This window comes from Oncorhynchus kisutch, linkage group LG3 (assembly GCF_002021735.2).
Source record: "Oncorhynchus kisutch isolate 150728-3 linkage group LG3, Okis_V2, whole genome shotgun sequence".
Lineage (NCBI taxonomy): Eukaryota > Metazoa > Chordata > Actinopteri > Salmoniformes > Salmonidae > Oncorhynchus > Oncorhynchus kisutch.
In genome coordinates this window covers 10,920,934-10,933,413 of record NC_034176.2, presented here as the reverse complement: position 1 = coordinate 10,933,413, position 12,480 = coordinate 10,920,934, and the positions used below count along the sequence as shown (strand labels likewise).

Genomic DNA, 12,480 nt, shown 5'->3' with positions numbered 1-12,480 from the left:
TTGCTACACAGCCCAGAACTAGGAGGGTAGATGTGTGTGTGTGTGTGTGTTTGTGTTGTGTGTGTCTGTGTGCTTATATGCGTGCATTCGTACATACAGTACATACATACATACAGTACATACATACAGTACATACATACAGTACATACATACAGTACATACATACATAGCTACTCCGGTTGTGTCAGTCTTTGTCCCAGTAATGACTTGCCTGGTCATAGCCACAGAATTCACACAGTCTCTAAAAATATCGCTTTTAAAGGAATCTCTAAATGGAGTGGAAGGAATGATATTCACACTGTTCCAGCACGGTAATTAAAATGATAGAAGAATCATATATCAGCCCCTGCGTTTGCTGCTGGCTCCTGATTTAAGCTAACAATTTTATCATACAGTAATAATCCAGATTCCTCCAAGAAAAGAGTGGCACAGTGTGTATATGTCATTACTGTATGTCCATAACTATACCCTTTTCTCTGACTCAGTTTGAGAACTATAATAACTCTCTCCCTCTCTCTCTCTCTCTCCCTCCCTCTCTCTCTCTCTCTCTCTCTCTCTCAATCTCTCTCTCTCTCTCTCTCTCTCTCTCTCTCTCTCTCTCTCTCTCTCTCTGTCTCTCTTTCTTCCTCTCTCTCCCACTCCTCCCCTCTCTTCCTCTCTCCCCCATCCTCCTCTCTTTCTCTCTCTCTCTCTCTTTCTCTCTCTTTCTCTCTCTCTCCCTCTCTCTCTCTCTCTCTCTCTCTCTCTCTCTCTCTCTCTCTCTCTCTCTCTCTCTCTCTCTCTCTCTCTCTGTCTCTCTCCCTCTCTCTCTCTCTCTCTCTCAATCTCTCTCTCTCTCTCTCGCTCTCTCTTTCTCTCTCTCTCTCTTTCTTCCCCTAATCCCTCCCTCCTTCCCCCCTCTTCCCCCCACCTCCCTCTCTATCTCCCACTGTGCAGCCTGTGAGTTGATGAACAGGGGGATCCTGGCTCTTATTAGCTCAGTTGGCTGTATGTCGGCGGGCTCCCTGCAGACGCTGGCGGACGCCATGCACATCCCGCACCTGTTCATCCAGCGTGCCCCCGCCGGCACCCCTCGCTCCAGCTGTCCCCTCGTCAGCCGCGTTCGCCAGGACGACTACACCCTCTTCGTTCGCCCGCCCGTCTACCTCAACGACGTCATCCTCCAAGTGGTCAACGAGTACAGCTGGCAGAAGTTCATCATCTTCTACGACCAGGAATACGGTAAGGATCGGCCGACGGTGGTGTTATGGGAAGAGAGGGAAGCGGTCCTGGGCTCATATACTATTCAAAATCATTTCTAATACAGTATCTGTGCTCGATTGACCTTGCCTTTTGCAATGGAACCAATGGGAAGGTTTCAAGAGGCAAACCCCGCCCACCTGGCACTCCTCGCAGGCTTAAGCAAACATTCTTAAAGTATTTGAAAAATTTTGAATAGTATGTGAACCCAGGTATGCTGAGAAGGGGGGTGCAGAGAGTAGGAAGTGGGGAGGGATGCACTATAGCTGATATTCATAGGGACAGATTCAATGATGTATGAAGATGTGTGATGGAGATCTGATGGACTCGCAGCTTGGCATACATTAGCATGCTAATGGATAACGGCCTGAACTCCCTGCATTCTGGAGGACCAGAGTCAATGCACCAACATAGTTAATGTTCCCCACCATCTCCATCCACCTTCATTACACTGCATTATATGTGTACATACTGTTTGAGGGAGGGAGGGAGGGAGGGAGGGAGGGAGGGAGGGAGGGAGTGTCTGTGTGTATGTGTTTTTATGTGTGTGTGTGTGTTTGTGCCTGAGAGAGAAAGAGAGAGAGAGGCAGAGAGATAGGGATTGTTTATCACTAGATGTGTAAGTGTGTAGATCCGTCTGTCCGGTCCTGTGTGTGGGAGGGAGGCAGCTTCATCTCCACCTCCCCCGTCTGTCCCTATGGAGCTTATCTCCCATGGTCCACTGCACCAGGTTAAAAGCATCAAGGCTGGCTAAATAAGTGTGGCTCCCAGAAGAACATCCTTCAGAACCATTTTGGGTCTCACACTGCCAGTTGCACTGTGGCGTTGTGTAGTGCTATAACGACTCTCTGCGGCTGCCCGCCCCATTCACCAGAAGATGCTCCTATCCAAGGTATTAACCGTACCAGTCTCTAAGCCTGAGCTCTTTGAGATGTAACAATGTTCTCTTACGCATCGCCTCGTCTTCGTCTGGCTTTGGGGACTCTGGATTGTGTATGTGTAAATTGGGGATAACACAGTGTGTATGTGTAAATTGGGGATAACACAGTGTGTATGTGTAAATTGGGGATAACACAGTGTGTATGTGTAAATTGGGGATAACACAGTGTGTATGTGTAAATTGGGGATAACACAGTGTGTATGTGTAAATTGGGGATAACACAGTGTGTATGTGTAAATTGGGGATAACACAGTGTGTATGTGTAAATTGGGGATAACACAGTGTGTATGTGTAAATTGAATTGGGTTGCCCACTCCTCTATTTTGTTTAGGTGCAATCTGAAGACAGAAAATGATAGGAGTTCTGTGTCTGTATACCGGGGGATTTGGGCTTGAGAGTTCACAGAGGTGTCGCTCCTATCAGAGTTTATAAGTTTAACTAGCCTGGGTTCCAGATCAGAGTTTATCACTCTATCTAGCCTGGGTTCTTTTGTCATCTCCTTATGGAATTGTCATGACAAATACGATATGTGGAACAAAAAAAATAAACAATCACCAAATGTGTGATTGAAGGGTAGTTGTAGTGGTTATTGAATCAGGCTAAAATCCTCTTTCTCCTCCAGCTCATTAATGATATAATGTTCATATTTAGAGAATGCCGAATTGCCAGACTGTTTGGCTTGTCAGTGGAGTAGGCAAAAGCACAAAGAGATCTGGGACTGGGCTCTAGTCTATCCTACAGGGCTCGCAACTTCATCTGTTAGAGTAGGACATTTCCCAACAGGACTGCATATTTCCAAGCCTCCTAGGCCTAGGCTATGATGCTGGCTACAGCTACTCTGGGAAAACAGGTTAAAACAAAGTGCAGGTGAATTCCCAGTTGGATGTTGGAGTCACTGTGGAACACATCGACATACCTCGAGCAGAGAACATGTGCAGGGATCGATAACACAGCTACACTGGAGTGGCCACATGATTAAGTCGGCCCATTGTTGTTGATGGTGGGTAGAGAGGAAGCCGACCCCAAAGTCTGCATCCCCAACAGCTCCCTATTCCCTACATAGTGCATTATCAGAGCCCTGTCGGGCTCCCTTTATGCCCCTTGTTATAAAGCAGTGGAATATATAAGGAATAGAGTGCAATTTGGGACGTTACCAGAGTCTGCTACCACCATAGAAGCAGCCTTTGTATTGGTTGAGCATTGGCCCCACTTCTGACCAATCCCCAGCCACCTCTCCAAAATGGGATTTGGACAGTTGAGACTTGTGCTGTACATGTATCCCTTCTGATCCAGTTCTGTGAGTGTACGAACGTATTAGGCAGAAACTATATTTAGCTTTTTAGCCGTTCTTGATTATTTAAAACATATTTACAGAAATATTTGAAATGATCCAAGGTAGTCTGTACAGTGTTTGCTGTTTTAATATTTATAGAGCTTGATTTTACTGAGAGAGATCATAAGTTGTGACAAATGTACACTTATTGGCAGTAATGTACAGTGTTTATTTTGTGTACAACAGTACTGTGTGTCTAAGACTCTGGGACATTAAAGTTCATCCTATATTATAATTATTGTAAGCATCTCAGTTATCCATACAGAAACAGAATGTTCATCGGAGCATCTGGTGATCCATGTGAATGGTGCCAGGTTGACAATTCCAACATACAGTGAGGGAAAAAAGTATTTGATCCCCTGCTGATTTTGTACGTTTGCCCACTGACAAAGAAATGATCCGTATATAATTTCAATGGTAGGTTTATTTGAACAGTGAGAGACAGAATAACAACAACAAAAAATCCAGAATAACGCATGTCAAAAATGTTATAAATTGATTTGCATTTTAATGAGGGAAATAAGTATTTGACCCCTCTGCAAAACATGACTTAGTACTTGGTGGCAAAACCTTTGTTGGCAATCACAGAGGTCAGACATTTCTTGTAGTTGGCTACCAGGTTTGCACACATCTCAGGAGGGATTTTGTCCCACTCCTCTCCTCATCTTCTCCAAGTCATTAAGGTTTCGAGGCTCACATTTGGAAACTCGAACCTTCAGCTCCCTCCACAGATTTTCTTTGGGATTAAGGTCTGGTGACTGGCTAGGCCACTCCAGGACCTTAATGTGCTTCTTCTTGAGCCACTCCTTTGTTGCCTTGGCCGTGTGTTTTGGGTCATTGTCATGCTGGAATACCCATCCACGACCCATTTGGAATACCCATCCACGACCCTGGCTGAGGGAAGGAGGTTCTCACCCAAGATTTGACAGTACATGACCCCGTCCATCGTCCTTTTGATGCGGTGAAGTTGTCCTGTCCCCTTAGCAGAAAAAACATAATGTTTCCACCTCCATGATTGACGGTGGGGATGGTGTTCTTGGGGCCATAGGCAGCATTCCTCCTCCTCCAAACACGGTGAGTTGAGTTGATGCCAAAGAGCTCCATTTTACTCTCATCTGACCACAACACTTTCACCCAGTTGTCCTCTGAATCATTCAGGTGTTAATTGGCAAACTTCAGACGGGCATGTATATGTGCTTTCTTGAGCAGGGGGACCTTGCGGGCGCTGCAGGGTTTCAGTCCTTCACGGCGTAGTGTGTTACCAATTGTTTTCTTGGTGACTATGGTCCCCGCTGCCTTGAGATCATTGACAAGATCCTCCCGTGTAGTTCTGGGCTGATTCCTCACCGTTCTCATGATCATTGCAACTCCACGAAGTGAGATCTTGCATGGAGCCCCAGGCCGAGGGAGATTGACAGTTATTTTGTGTTTCTTCCATTTGCGAATAATCACACCAACTGTTGTCACCTTCTCACCAAGCTGCTTTGCGATGGTCTTGTAGCCCATTCCAGCCTTGTGTAGGTCTACAATCTTGTCCCTGACATCCTTGGAGAGCTCCTTGGTCTTGGCCATGGTGGAGAGGTTGGAATCTGATTGATTGATTATATACAGGTAACAAACTGAGATTAGGAGCACTCCCTTTAAGAGTGTGCTCCTAATCTCAGCTCGTTACCTGTATAAAAGACACCTGGGAGCCAGAAATCTTTCTGATTGAGAGGGGTTCAAATATTTATTTCCCTCAATAAAATGCATATCAATTTATAACATTTTTGACATGCGTTTTCCAGGATTTTGTTGTTGTTATACCGTCTCTCACTGTTCAAATAAACCTACCATTAAAATTATAGACTGATCATTTCTTTGTCAGTGGGCAAACGTGCAAAATCATCAGGGGATCAAATACTTTTTTCCCTCACTGTACATGGTATGATCAAATCAAATCCAACTATATTTAAAGTTTCATCTACAAGACCCTGCTAGGTAAAGTCCCCCCTTATCTCAGCTCGCTGGTCACCATAGCATCTCCCACCTGTAGCACACGCTCCAGCAGGTATATCTCTCTAGTCACCCCCAAAACCAATTCTTTCTTTGGCCGCCTCTCCTTCCAGTTCTCTGCTGCCAATGACTGGAACGAACTACAAAAATCTCTGAAACTGGAAACACTTATCTCCCTCACTAGCTTTAAGCACCAACTGTCAGAGCAGCTCACAGATTACTGCACCTGTACATAGCCCACCTATAATTTAGCCCAAACAACTACCTCTTTCCCAACTGTATTTAATTTTTATTTATTTATTTATTTTGCTCCTTTGCACCCCATTATTTTTTATTTCTACTTTGCACATTCTTCCATTGCAAAACTACCATTCCAGTATTTTACTTGCTATATTGTATTTACTTTGCCATCATGGCCTTTTTTGCCTTTACCTCCCTTCTCACCTCAATTGCTCACATTGTATATAGACTTGTTTATACTGCATTATTGACTGTATGTTTGTTTTTATTCCATGTGTAACTCTGTGTCGTTTTATCTGTCGAACTGCTTTGCTTTATCTTGGCCAGGTCGCAATTGTAAATGAGAACTTGTTCTCAACTTGCCTACCTGGTTAAATAAAGGTAAAATAAATAAATAAATAAATAAAGTGTATTTAAAATCGCAACATCATTTACAGTAAAAAAAAATTAAGTTGATTTCATTTTTAGTACAATTTAATAAAACATTCTGATTTTATATATAACCCTTTGGGAAGGTATTTTCTAAATAGTCACCAGTTCCTGGTGAGCAGCCTCAAATAATATATACACTGCTCAAAAAAATAAAGGGAACACTAAAATAACACATCCTAGATCTGAATGAATGAAATATTCTTATTAAATACTTTTTTCTTTACATAGTTGAATGTGCTGACAACAAAATCACACAAAAATGATCAATGGAAATCAAATTTATCAACCCATGGAAGTCTGGATTTGGAGTGACACTCAAAATTAAAGTGGAAAACCACACTACAGGCTGATTCAAGTTTGATGTAATGTCCTTAAAACAAGTCAAAATGAGGCTCAGTAGTGTGTGTGGCCTCCACGTGCCTGTATGACCTCCCTCCAATGCCTGGGCATGCTCCTGATGAGGTGGCGGATGGTCTCCTGAGGGATCTCCTCCCAGACCTGGACTCAAGCATCCGCCAACTCCTGGACAGTCTGTGGTGCAATGTGGCATTGGTGGATGGAGCGAGACATGATGTCCCAGATGTGCTCAATTGGATTCAGGTCTGGGGAATGGGCGGGCCAGTTCATAGCATCAATGCCTTCCTCTTGCAGGAACTGCTGACACACTCCAGCCACATGAGGTCTAGCATTGTCTTGCATTAGGAGGAACCCAGGGCCAACCGCACCAGCATATGATCTCACAAGGGGTCTGAGGATCTCATCTCGGTACCTAATGGCAGTCAAGCTACCTCTGGCAAGCAGATGGAGGCCCCCCAAAGAAATGCCACCCCACACCATGACTGACCCACCGCCAAACCGGTCATGCTGGAGGATGTTGCAGGCAGCAGAACGTTCTCCACAGCGTCTCCAGACTCTGTCACTCTGTCACATGTGCTCAGTGTGAACCTGCTTTCATCTGTGAAGAGCACAGGGCGCCAGTGGCGAATTTTCCAATCTCGGTGTTCTCTGGCAAATGCCAAACGTCCTGCACGGTGTTGGGCTGTAAGCCCAACCCCCACCTGTGGATGTCGGGCCCTCATACCACCGTCATGGAGTCTGTTTCTGACCATTTGAGCAGACACATGCACATTTGTGGCCTGCTGGAGGTCATTTTGCAGGGCTCTGGCAGTGCTCCTCCTGCTCCTCCTTGCACAAAGGCGGAGGTAGCGGTCCTTCTGCTGGGTTGCTGCCCTCCTACGGCCTCCTCCACGTCTCCTGATGTACTGGCCTGTCTCCTGGTAGCGCCTCCATGCTCTGCGCTACACTACGCTGACAGACACAGCAAACCTTCTTGCAACAGCTCGCATTGTTCTGCCATCCTGGATGCACTATCTGAGCCACTTGTGTGGGTTGTAGACTCCGTCTCATGCTACCACTAGAGTGAAAGCACCGCCAGCATTCAAAAGTGACCAAAACATCAGCCAGGAAGCATAGGAACTGAGAAGTGGTCTGTGGTCACCACTTGCAGAACCACTCCTTTATTGGGGGTGTCTTGCTAATTGCCTATAATTTCCACCTGTTGTCTATTCCATTCTCACAACAGCATGTGAAATTTATTGTCAATCAGTGTTGCTTCCTAAGTGGACAGTTTGATTTCACAGAAGTGTGATTGACATGAAGTTACATTGTGTTGTTTAAGTGTTCCCTTTATTTTTTTGGGCAGTGTATATATATATTTTTTAATCTCTATTTAGCTAGGCAAGACAGTTAAGAACAAATTCTTATTTACAATGACGTCTACCGGGGAACAGTGGATTAACTGCCTTGTTCAGGGGCAGAACGACAGATTTTTACCTTGTCAGCTCGGGGATTCAATCTGCTGCCCCAAATAATAATAATAATAATAATAATAATAATAATAATAATAACAACAATAATAATAATAATATGTGCCAAGAGCCTCAAATCTCAGCCTAAACACTTCCGCTGTTTAGCCTTTCAGATTTACAGGGAGCCATTTATTTTCAGAGGGAAAATTATGAAAATATATTTTCTGAGGGAGATTGATGGTGCGAGGCAGCCTTTGTAATGCAGGTGTGTTGTGAAGCATCAGACACAGAAGAGATATTGCAGCTACTCTGGGATTGATGGAGGCAGCCTGAGACCTGTACCTCACTCAATCTGCACAGACAGATACACACACACATACAATTACTCCTAACCCATCCACAACTGTTTGACCATATGGGATAAAGTGAAAATCTGAGCTCCCCACCCGACCCTAACCCGACCCTAACCCGACCCTAACCCACTAATATAGAAAATGCACATTTACATTTTTTGTCCTTTTTGCCTCAGTGGATGGACGTTAGCATTTGGCGATTGGCGTGTATTTGGAGTGAGTACTTTTAGAAAATCTATAAAAGCATTTCTTGTTGGACAAATTCAGGTTTCGTCTATTTGCTTTTGTTTGGTTCTTAGTGGATACACCACAGGAGTTTGCCTCAGGACTTTACATGGCAATGCCCATTTCTGCTAGAATTGAGGGAAATAATAATTTCTGAGATATTGGGACAACATTGCTGTGTAGAGTAAATCCATACATATATATATATATATATTATAACTAGATTGGGATTAAATTAGCCAGCACCAAGGTGGATGATCCCCAGACATTCTCTTCGCTGTAGAACTGTGACTCGTAGCATATAGAGTGTATAGACCTAGACCGCCGCACCCCCTCTCTCAATACTAACGATAATGAAGACACTAATGTGGATTGTAATTACGCCTGTGTATTTTCTCACTGATTGAAAGTGCCTCTAACCAACACATCTCTGTTCATTTTCCCAGGCTGTATTATTCTCCTGTAGTCTCATAATGTAAACCAGGGTGACAATAACAACAATAGCAGCAGTGGCAGCCTGGCGTGTTGCCGGCTGGGGCATTAGTGTCACTTCTTTATTGAGTTGTAATGGTCATGAAGAACTCACATTAGCAACACTCTTTTACTTCCTCGCTATTCGATATCTGTCTCCCTCCCTCCCTCCCTCCTCGCCCATACACAGTCACGTTGTAAACAGCAGCAGCCCAGCTGCCGACCGAAATGGCGTGTGCATCAGCAGGGACCTCTGGGTATTCCTCCCTCCATGTGTCATAAAACGTTTCCCGAAATAAAGAGACAAGCTGGTGTGTGTAGTCCGAGCCCCGCCCCCCAGCCCTCTCTGAAAACCGTGGCGACACAGTGGCCTATACGTAGACACTTCCTGCATGTTCTCCTCCCCTCGTCCTCCGCATGGGCATCTCTCCAGGCCAACTCTCACCCTCTGAACTTTTGACCCCGACTGATGATGTCATCCGGGAACTGGATCGTTTGTCAAGTCATCCGGCTGTTTTTCCTGTCCCACTGTGTTGGTTGGTGCTGTGTATATACTCCCTAACACCTTACACCATTGACTCAGCCCAGTATCTAATGAGGTACAATTCATCTGTTAATTGTTTAATGATGACAATGACAATGAGGCAATGTCATCATTTGTTCACATCAACTACATTATTAGTCAACTAATGTACACCATATAGACATTCAGCGGCGTCAAACAATTTCACAGCCCTTGACTTATTCCACATTTTGTTGTGTTACAGCCTGAATTCTAAATGGATTAAAATAAATTTAAAAATCTCACCCATCTACACATAACACCCTATAATGACAACGTGAACACATTTTATCAGAAATGTTTGTAGATTTATTGAAAATGAATATTCACACCCCTGAGTCAATACATGGTCGAATAAATTTTGGCAGCGATTACAGATGTGTCTTTCTGGTCTCTAAGAGCTTTACTTTTACAATAAGCGCACATAATTATTTAAATAATTTGTCACAACCCTGACCATAGTTTGCTTTGTATGTTTCTATGTTTTGTTTGGTCAGGGTGTGATCTGAGTGGGCATTGTATGTTACATGTCTAGTTTGTCTATTTCTATGTCTGGCCTGATATGGTTCTCAATCAGAGGAAGGTGTTAGTCTTTGTCTCTGATTGGGAACCATATTTAGGTAGCCTGTTTGGTGTTGGGTTTTGTGGGTGATTGTTCCTGTCTCTGTGTTTGCACTAGATAGGGCTGTTTTAGGTTTTCATGTTCCTTGTTTTTGTTAGTCTGTTCATGTATAGTTTTCTTCATTAAAGAACCATGAATAGAAACCACGCCTCTCCTTCAAGTCAAGAAAACCCTTACATATTTATTCAATCTCTGTCAAGTTTGTTGTTGATCATTGCTATACAGCCATTTTTAAGTCTTGCCATAGCTTTTCAACCAGATTAAAGTCAAACTGTAACTACAGTAGGCCACTCAGGAACGTTGATTGTAACTCCAGTGTATATTTGGCCTTGTGTTTTATGTTGTTGTCCTGCTAAAAGGTGAATTTGGAAAGCAGACTGAACCTGCTTTTCCTCTAGGAGTTTTCCTGTGCTAAGCTGTATTCCATTTCTAATAACTGTTCAACTGTGGGACCGTAGAAATAATTGAACGTGTAGGGTACAGAGATGAGGTAGTCATTCAAAAATCATGATAAACACTATTATTGCACACAGAGTCCTTGCAACTTATTATGTGACTTGTTAAGCAGTTTTTCTCCTGAACTTATTTAGCCTTGGCATAATAAAGGAGTGGAGTACTTATTGACTCAAGACATTTCAGATTTTCATTTTGTATTCATTTGTAAACATTTCTAAAAACGTAATTCCACTTTGTCGTTATGGGGTATTGTGTTTAGGCCAGTGACAGGCTCTAACAAAACAAAATGTGGAAAACTCCAAGGGGTGTGAATGATCTCTGAAGGCACGGTATATGCAAAGCAACACTATAGCGCTATAGAAGTACGTAGTCGCCATTGGTGTACCACGGAACCAATTTATTCAGAGACCAAAACACAACTTTTCCCCGCAATTTCTGAATCAGTGCCACGTTTGGGAAGGCACCTTTGAACTCATGTTTGGTGGGAGTTGGATTGTGCATTCCGCCAGTGACCCAGCTGCAGAATGGGTTTAATGAAGGCCTGCCCTCCTAGCTGAGAAATAGGGGGTGGGTAGGGAGGGAGGGAGGGGGGGGGGTGAGATAGGGAGGGAGGGTGAGATAGAGAGGGGGGTAGGGAGAAAAGTAGGGAGAGAGAGAGAGAGGATAGGGAGAAAGGGAGAGAGAGAGAGGGGGTGTTAGGGAGAAAAGGAGAGAGAGAGAGAGAGAGAGGATAGGGAGAAGGGGAGGGAGGGAGGGTGAGATAGAGAGGGGGGTAGGGAGAAAAGGAGGGAGGGAGAGAGGGGGGTTAGGGAGAAAAGGAGAGAGAGAGAGAGAGGATAGGGAGAAGGGGAGGGAGGGAGGGTGAGATAGAGAGGGGGGTAGGGAGAAAAGGAGGGAGGGAGAGAGAGAGGATAGGGAGAAAGGGAGGGAGAGAGAGAGAGAGAGAGGGTAGGGAGAAAATGAGGGAGAGAGAGAGAAAGAGGATATGGAGAAAGGGTGAGATAGAGAGGGGGGGTAGGGAGAAAAGGAGGGAGAGAGAGTGAGGGGATAGGGAGAAAGGGAGAGAGAGAGAGGGAGAGGGGATAGGGAGAAAGAGAGGGAGAGGGGATAGGGAGAAAGGGAGAGAGAGAGAGAGAGAGGGGATAGGGAGAAAGGGAGGGAGAGAGAGAGAGAGATGAGCAGCCAGTCAGCTCTCTGACTATGATTCATTACAATATGTACCTCTTCCTCTTCAGTGAGACAGCTGCCCACCTCACCGCTGCAGTGACAAATGTACTACACAGGTCCAACTCCAGCACACTGAAAGAGAAATGCTCATTCTGTCGATTACAACATTTTCTACAGAAGCAAATGTGCTGTGATAAAGTGAATGTGTAATACTACTGATTTTGTAGTATACTGTATCCCAAATACTGTCCATATGAATGGGGAATGTGGGAATGTGGTCTCCAATAAGCTGTTTCTGAGTTTATTGACATATCTTTAACTCAATAGATGTCCCTGTTCGTCAAACTGTGAACCGCCATGTCAGGTGGCAGCACAACAATAATGTCATGAAATTATCTCTCTTACATTCTCTCTCTCGCTCTCTGAATCTTTCTCTCCTCCAACTCCTCCCTTCTTTCTCTCTATCTCCCACTCCTCCCGTCTATCTCTCCCACTCCTCCCCTCTTTCTCTCTCTCTCCCACTCCTCCCCTCTCTTTCTCTCTCTCTCCCACTGCTCCCCTCTCTTTCTCTCTCTCTCCCACTCCTCCCCCTCTCTCTCTCTCTCTCCCGACTGCTGCCCCTCTCTTTCTCTCTCTC

The 12,480-nt window shown here is 44.5% G+C and overlaps 1 protein-coding gene across 2 annotated transcripts in view; it reads left to right on the top strand.

The window, feature by feature from the left end:
* LOC109871657 (glutamate receptor ionotropic, delta-2) overlaps positions 1–12,480 on the top strand; it is a 623,084-nt gene that overhangs the window by 340,555 nt on the left and 270,049 nt on the right. For both annotated transcript variants that reach the window (XR_004207889.1, XM_031817225.1), the window contains exon 3: positions 937–1,221. Coding sequence is in view for 1 of the 2 variants with exons in the window: in XM_031817225.1 (XP_031673085.1) it covers positions 937–1,221 (285 nt within the window). In the remaining variant the exon portion in view is untranslated. The remainder of the gene's footprint in view (positions 1–936; positions 1,222–12,480) is intronic.